At 32.4% G+C, this 16,634-nt stretch overlaps 1 protein-coding gene across 1 annotated transcript; it reads left to right on the top strand.

Annotated features, from left to right (window-relative positions):
- Positions 1 to 853: 853 nt before the first annotated feature.
- LOC132743927 (up-regulator of cell proliferation-like) lies at positions 854 to 16,378 on the top strand. Its single transcript, XM_060732529.1, has 10 exons — positions 854 to 878; positions 4,819 to 4,934; positions 5,639 to 5,748; positions 9,351 to 9,544; positions 9,705 to 9,878; positions 11,167 to 11,433; positions 11,732 to 11,869; positions 13,959 to 14,027; positions 14,437 to 14,508; positions 14,910 to 16,378. The coding sequence occupies exons 1-10, from the start codon at positions 854 to 856 to the stop codon at positions 16,376 to 16,378; spliced, it is 2,634 nt and encodes an 877-aa protein (XP_060588512.1).
- Positions 16,379 to 16,634: the final 256 nt, after the last annotated feature.

Raw genomic sequence — 16,634 nt, 5'->3', positions numbered from 1 at the left:
GTTCATGTACACATGATGTTTAGTTTTCCATGCTTTGAATTTGCAAAGAATTTGTGAATAACCATCTTTCACAGGACCAATTGTGTGGGAGCGTTCAATATCGTTTACACTTAAAGGCGGGTCAACTTTCATTATGTTGTTGCAAATATTCACAACTATCTCATCAGTATTAATTTTAAGATTCTCTGGTTGCTTTTTGTTATTTACACCATTTGTTTTATCAATATTAGCCTCTGTCGTCTCATACATTTCGGGTGAGTTAATATTGACACGATGGAAACGAAGTGATGTTCTTCTCCCGTACTGTTCTATGTCGTCAAGGCTTCGTTCAAGAGATTCGATTCGCTCTTCTGCATTTTGTAGATCTATTGCAAGCTTTTGATTTTCGTTTTGGACTTTTGAAACAAGCTGATTTTGATCATTTAATTGAGTTGTCATCTCTGAAATATGTTTGTTTTGGGCATCAACTTTTTCATTTATGGGTCGAAGCATCGACTCAAAAACAACAGTAAGTGTTGGTACCAATGCATCTGAAATTGCTTCCATAACATCTGTGCTACAAATAGCAGATTTAACTAGTTCTGCAAGATTAATATCTTTGTCTTGATGTTCAGAGTTAACATGGGATGGTACCTCAGGAGATGTATATTCTTTTCTGCGGGTGGGGTACGGTGAATTGGCATGGTCACCTTGAGGTCCATCAGATGGACTAATTGTTTCAATAATATTACGTTTTTTGTTGAAATCTGGAGTTCTAAATTCTAAATATGAACGTCTATGCTGCATCTTCAAAGACAACACACTTCTATATTCCATTGTAGTCCGCGAATGCCTAAAATATGATGAAGGGTACATGAGTTCTTCGTTCACCAGTAAAGGTAAAAAGTCGCCATAAAAAGATGTTCATTTTTACATATCACATTAAAATTTACATATTTGATAAATTACATACCATTTACTTGCAGAAACCAATCTAAACGGATTTATTGAGATACTTTTCAATACTTAAAATATAATAAAATACTAACATATAGTTAATAAGAAAAGAAATATTTCACTCTAAGACTTCCTTTTGGATAACAAGTTAAGCATAACTTTTCACTTTTTTAACTAACAAAGTTCTGTCCTGTTTAACTAACACAGAGACCTATTGACAATACTACATTTTTAAATATTTGATACAAAGTTTTGATCACTTAACTTTTCAATGGCATAACAAAATCCAGCGTTAAACAACACTTGTATAAATTAATACCAACAAGGTCAGTCAGTTAGCTCAAAATTGTCTCAGAAAGGAAGAGTTTCATATCATATTTAATTTAGCAATTGTATGTAGTAAAAGATACAAAACCATTGTAAAAACTGCCACAAAACACATAAATCTTAAGAAACTAAAATTTGTAAATGTTGCCTAGGTGTGCATTATAACAGACATTATAACAAACAAATCAAGATATCATCACTACGGAAACGTATAGCGACCACCCCTATATGATATATATCAAATGACTTTTTTTGAGAAAATAAATATATTACTCTTTTTTCCTATTTTGTTTACATTTTTATTATGTTAAAATAGTCATTACCTGTGCTGCATTAACAAGCATCAAATATACTCTCAAAACAATTATTTAAATGTTGTAAAACTCATTATTTTTTTAAAGAAAAATCAAATTTATTCATTTCTGAGACATGATGTGTCCTCCATTAAATAGCTAGACATGTAACTTGTATTTGAAATATGCAGTAAAGTTGTAAAGTTGATTAATTTTGCTACCCATATCATTAACTGATCACAATTTAGCTCGAATGTTTTGTTGGTAAGTACTCTTGCATGAATTGAATTCACTAAGCATTCAAATGCCCCGAGATGTTTAATAATTAACCATGCATACGTATAAAATAGCAAAGAATACAGAAAACATTATTTTGATAGATATTCTATGTTCCTTCTCATCTATTCAAAGAATATAAGTTTTTATTCATAAGGTAAAATTGTATTTTTCATTGTTGAAGCGTTCATTTAATTGCATTTAATAGAATTCAATCAAATCTTATTGTTAATAAATTTCCCGTGTCCAAAAACGATGTATGGTTCAAATGGTATAGGGTAGGTAACGCTTTTAATATGTTAGGCAAAGAAAGATGGACAGCGAGTCTTGGAACGTATTCTAAGTGACAATTGTGGTATTATTTTATTAGCTTCGTGCCTTATGATGACCTTGTCGCGTGTGTTGTGATATTGCTTTTTGATATTTAAACGATATAAGGCACTAAAACATGTCACGTACAAGGAATCATCACTCAATTAATATATTATCAGATTAATTGTTATAGAATTGAATAAGGAAATACTATTCATTTTCTTTTATTTTCTATATTGTCGTCATTGTATTGTGACGTGATTTGACAGTTACTCGTATTATCAAAGTTAACTTTTTTTCCTCTTCTTTTTTATTTACTCGGAAGAGTTCCTTTGAAGACTTTAAATTGTCCAATAAACCCTATTAAAGCTTAATATAAAGACGTTTGTAAATAATTGCCATAATTGATTGTAAATCTAATTGAAACCAACAATTCTTAATATATTTACCCAATAAATTAAATACTCATGCATCGCTCTAATAATGAGACTAGCGGTTTTTTTCATTATCTATTCCCTGTATTTTATGAGTATTGTTTCGGAAAATCTATATATCATTTGTTAAATTGTGTCCTATATCTTAACTTCTTTTTGAACTCTATTGATCAAATAATGACATGAAATGATTTGCAAGGCCGTATAAGCAAGTTTGTGAATGACTGATTGCAAAGTACAATAAATAGAAATGGCATCAGTATTTTTTATATATTTTTTTATATTTTTTAATAATTTATATTTTTTCGCCCCGCGACCCCGCCAAACGAAAATTCCAGAATTAACAAGATAAAATGGTGGGGGCACGGAACGAAAACACGCTAATTAGCGTATATAAAAGCAAAACAATTCTAAACAAAGGGCAAACGCTCTTAATCTAGAAGCAAATCAAAATTTAATTATCACTATAAAACATAATAGAAGGAGCAAAATCTCGATATACTTCATCTGGAAACATTATTACTTGTACTCATTAACATGATTGCTATAAAACAAAGATTGTAATCATAAAGTTGTAGATTTAATAACGTGAGGAATGCAGTAAGTGTCCAAAAATGTATTAGTATTTTTTATCCAATAATGCAGGAGGATAATACATTATATACATATTTTTTGACTTTATAAAAGAGTTGCATACTCCATGGCAAAAGAAAGTGTGCATTTGGTTATTTGGAAATTCTGTGTACTTACTTTGGTGAAATATTGGAATTTTTATTTCAAAGTTTGCAAACATGTATTGACTACACGATAATTTTACTTTTTAAAGTTGCTTATGTACCGAAGCTTGTTAACGCGGAAGGATGAAAAGAAAAGTTGAGGTTCTAAACACCAGTTAAACATATTCCGGTCCTAAATCGCCAATTATTCAAATTTTGTTCCTAAATTATCAGTTATACATAATAGGGTTCTTAATTATCAGTAAAACATAGTTTAGTCCTAAATTACAAGTCATAATTTCAAGTAATGCATACTGTTTTCCTTAATTTTCACTTGTTGAATATTAAATAATCTGTAAAACATACGTACTGGGGTTCTGAATTACTTATACATACTGAGGACCTAAATTATCAGTTAAACATTCTTGGGTCCTGAATTACCAGTAATACATACAGCGGTCTATCATTACAAATTATATACACAGTGTTTCCTATTACTAGTTATGCATACTGAGGTCCTAAGGTACTAGTTATACAAACTTGGGTCCTAAATTTACAGTAACAAATACTGGGGTCCTAAAATTATGAATCATTCATACTGGGGTCCGAAATTACCTTTTATTCATAGTGAGGTCCTAATTACTAGTTATGCATACTGAGATCCACGTTCCAAGTTATCCATACTTGAGTTTTAAATTACCAGTTATACGTACTGGGTCCTAAATGGCCAGTCATATGTAGTATGGTCCTAATTTTCCAGCTTTAAAAAATGCAACCGTGTTATATTATCTCCACAGTCAGCTTTCCCTTTTCTTTTCGATCATCATAATTTAGTAGGCATGAGCGTCAAAATAAAGTAGGAAAGTTATGATATATTGTACACATATAAATATAGCATAACACGTGAACTAAGTAATACATATGGAATATGTGTCAGATGGTTGTTCATGTTTCGCATACAAAATTTTCAATTATATGTCCTTTATATTCTTCCGAAACGTGACTTACGCCTTAATTAAAATGCACGACATAACTTGCCCTCTATGTGCATTTTGTAAAGATATGTTATTAATCATATGCAAATAAGCCATGAGGTACAAAGAAATATTTAATGTAAAGATATTGTGTGACATGCATAATACCGCGTTATAATATCATATATACATTTGCATTTCTATACAATACACAAAACAATATGCCAAAAGTAAAGTAAAGGGAACCTCAATAAGTGTGATATTTATACTCTAAATAAGAACTCTGATACAATGATTCTGATAATAAATGCACCATCACTTTAAATTGTTTAATGGTCTATTCGTCACATTCCGCATCATAAATCCATGTTACAAGAGTTGAAAGCAAACATCTGCTTAGGCAAGTGCGTGCTAAGATTAATAATGACAATGTCTCAAATGCTTATCATGTTTCAAAGGCGCAAAGGTGCAAGTTAGAAGATTAATACAGTCGTAAATGATACACAATGTATCAATGCGAAAGAGTTAAAATCAGAAATCATTGATTCAGATCTTGTGAATGATGATGATGATGTTGATAATGACGACGATTACTCTGCTGCTGCTGATAATATTGTTGATGGTTGTGGTGGTGTTGATAATGATGATGATCCTATATCAGAAATTGTTTGGTTTATTCCTATAAACACAGGGGAGCATTCATCTTCAGCAAATGATTTCATTAAATAATTTCATCTCATTTTACTTTACGTTTGTTGAAATGGCCCAGGATTACATTTAAAGCAACGTGATAAAAACAAACCACAAATTGTGCATGCGCAAAGGCTCATGACAACTTAACCGCCCACGTATACGAATAATTGTCCTCAGCAAATTAATATAAAACAATAAAAAATCCCATCGACAATGCAATGCTTCAGCAAATCTTCCATTTCTGCAATTATAGAGGGTTATTGCAACTTTTTGTTGTACATGAGCATCTACAGAAGCATGAGGGTGCATTTATAAACGAAGCAAATAGGGCGAGGGATGTAATAACTCCGGGGACATATGTAGATATTAATGCACGAAAGAAAGGTACATAAGTGTTATTCTGGCATTAAAGAATTTGTTTAAATCCGCAATTCCGCGTTTCGATATCTGTATTTCGTATTAAGAGGCCATTGATTGTGACGTAATAGTGCACGAGTGCAATGTCATTCGCAAGTATTGATAACAAAACTACCGTGGGCCGTAATGGCAGTATTATGGTAAGATGTTTTTTTACACTGTACCCTGTGTCATGCATAAAAACCAAGAAAAAGAAAAAAAAATGCAACAACGGCACGTGGTTGTCATATTGATCATTGTTAATAATTTATTGTTTAAAGGTAACCTGCAATAATGAAGGACTTCCTTGTTCTGTTAAAATCGATATCACCTCAATCGACGTTCAAGACGGTGTAAAAATCAATCGGCGTTTTGAGATCGTAACAAACAGGTACGTTTTAATTCTCTTAAATTTGATATTTTTTCAATTTTTCAGTTTTATGTAAGTAAATAAACATTTAGCGCGATAGCCGATGATCGGCCTCGTAAAGTTAAAATAACATATATGTGTATCTTTTGAAAATGCATGCCCGTAATTTTGTCGAAAGTTATTTTCGGAAACAGACCAGACACCAGATATTTGGACAATTATTTGTAACCTAATGTCGTTGAAACTTTTTGCATTATTCATTTCTGAATTGTACTACATTTCATATACACATCAAAGATATATTTAATAATTACGATTCAACGGTTGGTTTTCTGGCACTAAATGCTAACTGGGTTTTAGTTACTAGTATTACGCACGTTTAAGTTGCTATGGACTTGTTTATCTTGACATTCACTTATTGATATTATAGAATAATGCTTCTAGTCACCACGGGCTTTAGCGGTACAGTATGTATTATTACCCCTCACTTTTTTCGTAATGTTAATTTCCCATAGGCCTCTGGGAGTTATTCTTACTGTTAATGCAAGTGTACCACGTGACTAAGAATTTTGTACTGTTACATAGGTAAAAGTATTTTTTTAACAGTATCAAATCTGGTCACGTGGTCTATTTTCTAAATAAAATGAAATAAAATGGCCGCCATTTTTCTCTCGACTCATTCTTATTTTCGACGATAGGGCCTAGGGCATCACCAAAGTAACTATGACTCTCATAAAATTTAGTTCTTTGCACCCTAGAGTTCTTTTCGCGTATAATATTATCTTTTTGTTGAATAGTCAAAAAGTAAACATCCGTTTTCAACGGAAGTAATTGTAATGTGAATAATTTTGTGTCAAACTGGAACATGCAGACGATTAAAGCAAGTATTAACAATTTTAACCAGTGAAACGTTACCGATAGAGTTGGTGGACAGACATCTGTAGGATTTCATCGTTATTTTATAAATGTCCTTTGTCAAAAACCATGCGAAGAATATTCTGGATACAGAAGGATCAGATTTCACAGATTATAACCTTATAAATGGGTTAAATGTTTTGTTTTCTAAATAAAACACAGCTGATTGTATGTTTATGACTGGTAGATATCATCACTTGCGTAAAGAATTAAAAAACAAAACAAAAAAAAAAACAGCTTCTCAAGTAGGCCTACAGTAAACTTAAAACTTGCAAGGTAAGGACAGTTTAGTTATTGCTACTCTTGGTTTATTTTTGTTACAGTTAGATTTAGTTTACAAATTCAGATCATCACAGTATTTGTTCGGGGTAATAAAATAAATAACACATAGGTTTGTGGGTAACAGTAAAAATATCATCCTGAGGAAAATACTGTTACCCGAGGCTACGCATGTGTTATTTATATATTATTTTCGATTTTGGGTTTGTTTTTTCTTGTGTGCCACACCAAAATTATTTAATCCTTCATACAAAAAAATATATTTTTAATCAATTTAAAAATAATTTTAAGATAATTTTTAAATATCTTTTTAAATAATTTTAAATTTTTATCTTTTAAATTAGTATTTTTTACTTTTGAAAATTTATTTTATTCTTTATAAAAGGGTAGGTAAAAGAGCTAAGTGATAAAATCTTAATAAAAGTAATAGCATAAACTTAAAACCGAACTGGTTCAATATTAAATTCAGTATTAAACTTTAACTATCGGCTAAATTATAAATATCTTTAAATGGATTATCTTTGACTTAAACTGAAACGTTATATCTTATTCATATCGAATAATCATCACCTGCTGTAAAGTATTAACCGATCAGATGTCAGTTTATTATTGGACCTTGAATAAAATGCAAACTGATTTGAATAAATTTAAGGTAGTGTAGTGTAATTGACGGTACTATTTTGGTACAAAATCAATGTTCAAAATAACAGTTTTGCTTGAGACTAATTAATTTTCGGAGGTCCGTTATTTGCCCTGATTTACGCTTAGGATTTATAATAATTAGGACTAATTTGCAATTTTGAACCTTGAACAGACCTTTTTTAACTGATTTTGTTTCATTTATGTTATCGTCTACCTTAAAGTTTATAGATATATACAAGCATCAAGAACATTATGTGTTTTTAGAAAACTAAAGTACGAACAGTTGACGATATTTCGAATTTGGTTATAATTGATTGACAAGAGACATTCTTTAATATATTCTGTCAAACATATTTTTCGATCACTATTTTATCGAATTTGACTTCGTTTTCTGTTAGATGTCATACAGATACATACAAAAGATTGTATCCTTGTTCATTGTTGTTTGTGTTTACATCTGAAGTGACGTAGTCAATACGTAAAAAATTCCCTAGTGTTCCAATTGTATCCATGCTTTTCGTTTTGTAAAGTTTCATACTGTGAATACCAACCTATTAAATATCAATTTGAATAAACACAATGTTATAAGAAAGTATGATCAATATTTTCATAATAAAAACAGTTTATTTAGAAAGAAATCAATTTAGTTATACCGAAAACGAGAAATTTATAAAGGAACAAATATAATGCATAAAGAAACCGGTGTATCTTTAAAGAATTGATCACTTATATCGGAACCGAAATAATAGTTTTTTCTTAACTTAAACGTTCCAAATAAAATGCTTAATTCATTTATGCAATACCAAACAAGAAGTTTATTCAGGATATGAACATGTTTTGAGTTTTAAAAGTCACAATATGAATACATTTCTAGATTTAATACAAATACAACTGATGACATGTCAGCTTTATACATCTACTTGCTCTGATATTGCAATGAAGATACCATATACCTCGGTCGGAAAAATATTTAACGTTCCAAAACATATATGGGTAGATATTAAATGTCGTCGGGCCTCATTCTTTGCTGGTAGATGGTAAAACCATTTTAAATGTAGCGCAACATATTTATACAAAAAATGTGCGTTACTTATACATGTATTATTATATTTTAAAGAAAGGAAACGCATTTTATGAAGTAAAAATTACATCTTGCATCAACCTTTTATAAATCTCTTACCTGATAAAAAGCCTTTAAAACTTATGTATTTAAAGAAAAGGCCTACTCAAATTATATGTGTGATAAGAAATAAAGTATCGAAAGTTCAGAAAAATCCCCTTCAATAAAACACCACAAATCAAAATGCTTTGCACGTTTCGAGAAGACAATTATCTCATGCTATACTACGAAACACATGAAATTAATACTCACAACAGAGAGGTGGTGGAGTGATAGGTTAGTAGTTTACACTCCGGATCACGGCAGTAAGCCACAATGAATTTGCCAGACCGCATCGTTTGCCAGTACTTGTTGCCTCCACTTTCACAAGGAACTGAAACTTCTGTACATGCCAGATCAGAGATACAGTGCGAATGACCGTAGAAAGGATTTCATGATCAATCAAAACGGAAGTGACCTGCACCGTCCTCGAATCGAACGGGGTCGTCAGATTCACAATAATTCACCTTCATACTGAATCGTTTTGTCCATAACGGAACTCATATTTTCATTAAAAACCTAATACAGTATATTTATTTATTATGCAATAGCTGCGGAATGATATGGCAATATCCTGAATATGTGAATTTACATGCTATACATTTTAACATCTCGTTTCCTCTTTCAGCACAATGGGTATCGATATCGAAACGTACCGTGGTAGAATAGGAACTTTCAGATTTTCATCGGGAGTCGATGTTGTAACAATCGTTTGTCTTGTGAATTTAAGTGGCGGAATTAAAGTTATCGGTACTGTACTTTTCATAGGACTACTTTTGTTGCTTTCCGGCATAGAACCTAACCCTGGGCCGAAGGAGAACGGTAAGGAATTTTGAAATTTCTGAGGCATGATAAGCTTAGATTTATTAATTTCTGAGGCATGATAAGCTTAGATTTAATAATTTCTGAGGCATGATATGCTTAGATTTATTAATTTCTGAGGCATGATATGCTTAAATTTAATAATAAATTTGTATTTCAGACGATGAACAAGCAAGGAGAACGATAAAGGTTGCAGGAATTCCTGCTGGAATAGATAAACAATACCTTACTCTGTTTTTCAAAAGTTCAAGGAAATGTGGTGGAGGAAAAATCAGCAACATTCAGTTTGACGAAGAAAATCATTCGGCTGTTATACAGTTTGAAAATGTTGATAGTATGTATGCATACAATGTATGTTTAAATGAAATTATAAGCCATAAATCTTGATTGAGGAAATACATTAAGATATATTTTTGATGAACTGAAATAACTTTTTGAAATCCCATGTGCTAACAGCGGTGAATATTAACCAGCTAAACGGCCTCGTTGCCCTCCCAAGATATGCGCACAATCTGATTACATAGAAACAAAATAGCAGAAAGTCTGAACGGTGCATGTTTTGAGCATGTCGCATTTACATTTCATCTTAACAGCATAACACCTTTCACATTGTACAACAAACAAAAGAAACGCAAACAACCACGAATATAACGTAGATACGCACTTAGTAATGCAACCATATTTAGGATTAACCAATTGGGAACTAAATTAAAATTAATGAGCTGTCCGAGGAGCAGAGCCCTCAGTCCTGGATGGAAAACTTATAAATTGAATAAAATGTTATACATTCATTAAATGAAATCGGTATGGCGGGTAGGACTCATCAAGGTGCTTGTGAAAGTTCTCTTGTAATGCGCCATGGTCAGTTATATGTCATTAATACGTACACATCTTAGTGAACTTGACCTTTTGACCGGAAAAGGGTTATTGTTGGAAGTAGTCATTAAAGTACTCGTGCAAATAAAGTTTGAAGTTCCTATGTCCATGCATTTTGAATAGATAACTAGCTTACCCATTGAGCTAGAACTTTGACTTTGATCATTGTACCAGTAAATAAATTTGGCAGGTAGAACACGGTAAAAAAGAAGGTTACATGAATTTTAAAATTTAACAACGTATACGTAAAGATTTTATTGGTTACAATAAAGATATAAATTATAGACAAAAACGGTTACAAAGCATAATATGTTTATCAGTTGAGATTTTTTATTGGAGCAATATAAATAGAAAGTAGGACAAAAACGGCTACAATGCATGTTATCTTTATCAGTTGAAATTTTTACGATCAGCTACTTTGATCTTGTTATATACATGAGTATCAATAAATCATCCATGGGGATAACATTTTTATTGACCGGGTTGTCTGTATATTTCTAACCTCAAATTGTTAGATAACATTTCAAAATATTTCAACCATATAGCGAAAGTAGAACGGTTATGTTTATTTGCACTACATTTAAACAATCAAGAGAACTTGTCTTGAACTGCTCAGATGCGACGGTAGAATTATTTACAGTAACATTCAAGTATGTTCTTTTCAATGAATTCATTTTTTAATATCGTTTTTAAAAATCCCTTCGTAAAAAAATCTTGTACAAATAATGCTGAATTCGATCTTCCAGCTGTTCAATCAGTGTTACAAAGAAGGCCCATTGAAATAGCAGGAACTGTCCTAGAAATAGATAGCTCTGAATCAGAACCGAGTTTCAGCTTTTCTTTATGCTCTTCTCCGACAATTGAGGTTACTGGCTTCCAGACGGGTGATTCGCAAATGGCAGAACTTCTCGAATTATACTTTGAAGATGAGGAAAGTTCAGGCGGTGACACTATAGCTAATATAACAATAGATGACGATGGAAAAGCCCTTGTTACATTTGAATCGATCAAAGGTAAACACTGACTAGACAGTAATGTTCTAAGTTGCTGCAATATACTCGATAATATTAAAACGACTTTCTTTCCGCGTATTAATCTTGCAATGTTGCTGGCGTACATGAACTAGATTGTTTTTTTTATCTTACATAGCTAAGCCAAGCAAGGCGTTATAACTGTTAGTAACATTACCAATTTTTATGGACTGTTTAAAGGTTACACATACTATTTCAAATTAACACACCTGCAAAATTATATTGTTACAAATGATATTTTTTTTTAATTCTTTTTAAAAATTCTTTTTATGTTTTTCAGTTGCTCAACGAGTGGTAAATAAAAGCACACATACATTAAAGCAAAACACGTTGATAGTGGTACCAAATAGGAGAGACAACCCACCGGAACATGACAATAATACCGATTCGTCTACTCTTTCAATGGAAATTACATCAGGTATACTTCCTTCTAAAATTGTGCAGCATAGATCTATATATATGTATATGCAAAACTTGGCCATGAATTGCTGTCAAAAAAGATATACTTTTTAAACGAACTCTGGAAAATTTTACTAGCAAGCGTAATGTTTTAAAATAACATTTAAAATAAACTTAAATTATTACGTTATAGTTATCACTTAACTAAAACACATAAAGTCCCCAACAGTAGAGGGGTGTTCCAAAAATAATGTTATTTGTGCATTATCTCGTCAATATCGTGTGCTATGTATTATAAACCACTTTGGACCGATAGAATAATCACAGAAGCATTACACAGGTGAAAATCTCGTTCACAATTTCACTGACCTTGATAAATTGCTTTATAGCGTATTCATTTCACTATACTGTACATGAAATGGCTGGTAGAAGAGCTAAAGATGTGCTTGAAATTAGGGCTTATATAAAAGGTCGGACTTTACTTGGCATAAAGCCTGTAGATATTCACCCTGAGGTGTGCGACATTTATAAGGTAGGTGAAATGTCTCACAGATCTATTTGTAGGTGGGTTGCTTAATTTAAAACCGATCAGTAGCAAGTCAAAGATGCTACTCGCCTAGGTCGTCCTGCAACAATAACGACGAAAATCAACATAGAAAAAATCAGGAATATGCTAAACAAAGATGCCCGATACACTGTGAGAAATTTAGCACGGTTGACGAACTTGTCTTAAGCACGAGTCCATGGTATTTAAAAAAAATCTTCAACTTCGGAAAATAAATGCAAGATGTAGACCCCATTTGCTAACAGACGAACAAAAGGGAACCCGTGTTGCAAATGCAAAAACGCTTCTCAAAATTTATCCCAAATATAACAAAAAGGCTTTCCACAACTTCGTTACTGGTGATTAGGCATGGGTTTAAATTCTGCTTAAGCCGGTGCTAGGGGGTGTGGACGGTAACTTGCACTTTCCAGTACCGTCCATGAACAGGCTCAATCAAACCGAGCCTGCAACATTTTCAATTTTGCCGTGTTGGGCTTTCTTTAGGGATTCTGTTTTTATCTATTTTACTATTTTGAACCAAATTGGAAATGTTCAGATAGAATTTGGCCACTAAAATGCAAAACGTCCAAGTATTGCCAAGCACCAAAGCACTGTTAAGAAAGTTTTGTATGTGATTTCTTTGATAATAAGGGACCGGTAATGCGAAATCGGGTACCAAAAGGCAAAACGGTAACAGCAAAGCTCTACAAAAATATTGTTCTGAAAACTGAAGACCTGCTAAAAACTTCGCCGCCCAAGCACAGGAATCGAGCACCTCCGGCTTTAGCACGATAATGCCCCCGCTCATAAGGCTAGGCTTGTGGCTGGCATCAAAAAAAAATTACTGTCTTTCCGCATCAGCTATATTCACCAGACTTGGCCCCTTGTCACAATTTCTTGTTTCCAAAACTCAAATTCCAATTGTCTGGAAAGAGATACAAGTCGAGAAATGCCATTGGGTTTGCTGTTTATCAGTACCTAATGAGTGTCCCAATTAAAGAGTATGAAATCTGCTTTCAAATTTAGATTAAGGTACTCAAATGGTGTGTTCAGGTAGATGGGTAGTATTTTGAGGGCCAGAGACATTTAAAATGATGAAATTACTTTAAGTGTAGGAAAACAAGGCAAATGGTATTATTTTTGGAACACCTCTCGTACAAACGATTTTTCCAAGAACACTTTTCTCAAATCAGTGATCTTTTTGCACGTAAACATGTTCTTAACATAATTAATATTCATAAAAAGACATAATATAATCTATATCGCTTTTAATCTAATGTGGATGATTATGTTTTGGGTTGTGCAAATGTCATGTATCATGACGTTTCACAATATAAGGACATACAAGATAAAAAAGCACTACACCTGTATCATTGAAACCATTTTATTAAAACATTTAACAAAAGGAAGTTATTCACCTGTTTAACCTTCTCTATATATTAATATACAAGTGCCATAAATCTTCTTTATTTTATGCAATATGATTTAACAATGATATGAATAAAGGTTGGTGTGTCTACTTCTGTATAAATAAAGATGATATAGTTAACCTTTTTAATGATAGCCAAAGAATCAATCACCGAAACTATCTACACACGAACGGGAAGGAAGGTAGACATGGATGATATACTTGGTGAGTTACACTGAGACCAAAATACTTTTTATTTTTTAATTAAAGTAGATTAGTATGAATCGCGTGTTTACTCAAGGACCTGAGAAAAAATCTCAACCTGAAGATGCAGTTTTTAACCTTGTTTTATTATGACATTACCATTGCAGGAGAGTGTAGATTATTTGGTATGAATTTGCAGACCTGATTTTCTTTTCTTTTCTTAAGCACTTTACCATATTATGAATGCAATTAAGTCGGATATCGTACTGATTTAGCCATATTGCTTAGGTTTGTTTATACAAATCGTCTAGAGCATAATCGACGATGTGCTGGTTATTTTCGTCAATCATTGGCTATTACTTGTATAATCATTTGCTCTCTTAAATATGTTACTTCGAAAAATTCGATTTTTGTGGTTTATGTTATTCAGTTGAGGTGCCGGAGCCGTGCGAACAGTCGGAAATTGTTGAAAAAAGGTTTCCTACTGACAATGAAATAAAAGGTATAGTTATGAAACGTTATTTCATAAGTTAAACAACGAGTAAATGGGTGTAGTGGCTACATAAAGCGCGTACCCCAATTCGAATGTGTCAGTACATACAATGATTTTTTCCTGATACACCAGTCATGATAATTTCAGGGAGATTTTTTTTGCAAATACGATTCATGCTTAAATCAGCAAGCGAAAGACGATAATTATGTTTAAGGTTTATATAATTCTCTACCACTTAAGAACGTAACAACCACATTATCAATTTCCAATCATTTAGTATTGTATTGCATTGTCTCTTTTTCATTAACATTCCTTTTTTGCATGGTTACTGATGATATTTCGAAAAACTAGTTAAACAGTATTCTACTAAATAGATGGAGATCTTTCATACAATATTTTTTATTTTATAGGCATAGCAAAAGTCAACAGTGCTAAGATTTTACAACTTACTGGTTTGACCGACAAATTCCCAGAAAAAATTACAATTACGGAAGTTATGACGATAGATGTTGAAGCTGATGTTAAACATAATTATACAAAGGAAGAATTGCCGTGGATTCTACTGCGTCGTATTTTAGGAGTTCAGAGTGAAGCAAGAGATCATTCTGGCGTAGTCAATGATCATACAGAAAGAGCAGAACAGGTGCATGAAATTATTGTCCAATTCTTTGAAAATTTCTCTATGGACGACACAAGCGACGAAAGTGATGGAATTTCTCCTTTAGATATATTTCTAATAACACTACAATGCTGCGACCCCATGCTTAAACAAGTATTGTTCCAAAAATTGTATTTGTGTAAAATAGCTTTTCCTTTTATAGAGTATGACAAATCGTTAAATGATTGGGAATTTATAATATGGCCCTTACGTTCTTTAGTTGTAGAAAGTTACAATATATCACAGACATCTGAAACAGAAACAAGGGAATTTGAGATTCTAGAGCTCCCTTTAAAAACAGTAACTTTTGCAAATTTTGGTAGACCAAATTATTCAAAGTCTAAATTAATGAATGATTTACTTTCGGACGATATTCAAGATACATTTTTCAATATGAATTGCCCTCTTGGTATGTTACCAAAGCGTTGCAGTAACGGAACCGTAGAAATGTTCATTCTACCTTTTGGTGGTTTAAAAGAAAAAAAATTTGAAGATGCAATTGCATTTTTTAATTTGAGGGGGAGGATTGAAGAAGATTTCACTACAGGGGTCATTTCATTGGTTTCCAATATATCTGATATTCTTGTTCTTTTACTGGATGAGTCGTCCATTATAAAACAAGATCAAGAACTCTGTAAACTGATTACCAATTTCACAACCGTTATCATTGTCATAGCTAACCAGACGGAACCATCAACTGTTAAACAGTTTACTGAGAAGCTAACACCTACAAAAACTCTTACAATTGTAAGTACATATAAAGCACATACTCAAATAAATTCTAAAGATTTTTCAAAACAGCTTCGACAACTGATATCTACTCGACTCAAAATCGCCGCAGTGAAATCTCTAGATGATCGTGTAAATGAATGTCAATCTCATGCAAGTGACGAGACCAGAACCGATTGTGCAAAAGCCAAGGTAATAGCCACCCAAGTATTTCAATCTATGTCTGATATTGGAAGCAAAGTTCAGTTGAAAAGTTACATAACACCGGTACACTTCATTTACTCAAAACAACTTGGTTCCAGTATAAGAAGTTTACATAGATTGAAAACCGTACAAGAAACTCACACTACCACAGCAAAAATCAAACAAATAAGGGAAAAACAGCTTAAGAGTATTTCGAGTCCCATGAAGTTATTTCTTCAGTCATTGGACAATATCAAAGACAAACCAATGATGGTACAATATTTAGTAAAATGGATGTCATATTGTTGATCGACACAGAAAGGAAAAAAAACAAATTCCTTTATTTAGTACTCAAAATAATTACATAGACAAAAACTTGGGTTGCATTGAAAGCAAACTGCAATCTTACTAAAGACAGACATAAAACACTTAAAGAAGAGATCGCCAAAATCACAAGAATCAATAGAAACGCAAACTTAGGAATAGAACATATGTTTAGAGAGTTAGGACACATATATGAGTCTGTGATTGTAACGAAAGCAGATCCACAATGTACCAAATTCCA

The sequence above is a fragment of the Ruditapes philippinarum genome, unplaced genomic scaffold (assembly GCF_026571515.1).
Source record: "Ruditapes philippinarum isolate M1 unplaced genomic scaffold, ASM2657151v2 ctg4388_1_1_1_1, whole genome shotgun sequence".
Lineage (NCBI taxonomy): Eukaryota > Metazoa > Mollusca > Bivalvia > Venerida > Veneridae > Ruditapes > Ruditapes philippinarum.
The sequence above is the reverse complement of the archived record's forward strand: the minus strand, read 5'-3'. Positions and strand labels throughout refer to the sequence as shown.

What these genes read in the sequence shown, in the direction of transcription:
- LOC132743927 (XM_060732529.1), top strand. Translation starts at nt 854, where the DNA reads ATGAGTTCTTCGTTCACCAGTAAAG. An exon ending in TTTGAGATCGTAACAAACAG is followed by an intron (nt 5,749 to 9,350) that starts GTACGTTTTAAT and finishes TTCCTCTTTCAG; the next exon opens with CACAATGGGTATCGATATCG. An exon ending in ACAGTTTGAAAATGTTGATA is followed by an intron (nt 9,879 to 11,166) that starts GTATGTATGCAT and finishes TCGATCTTCCAG; the next exon opens with CTGTTCAATCAGTGTTACAA.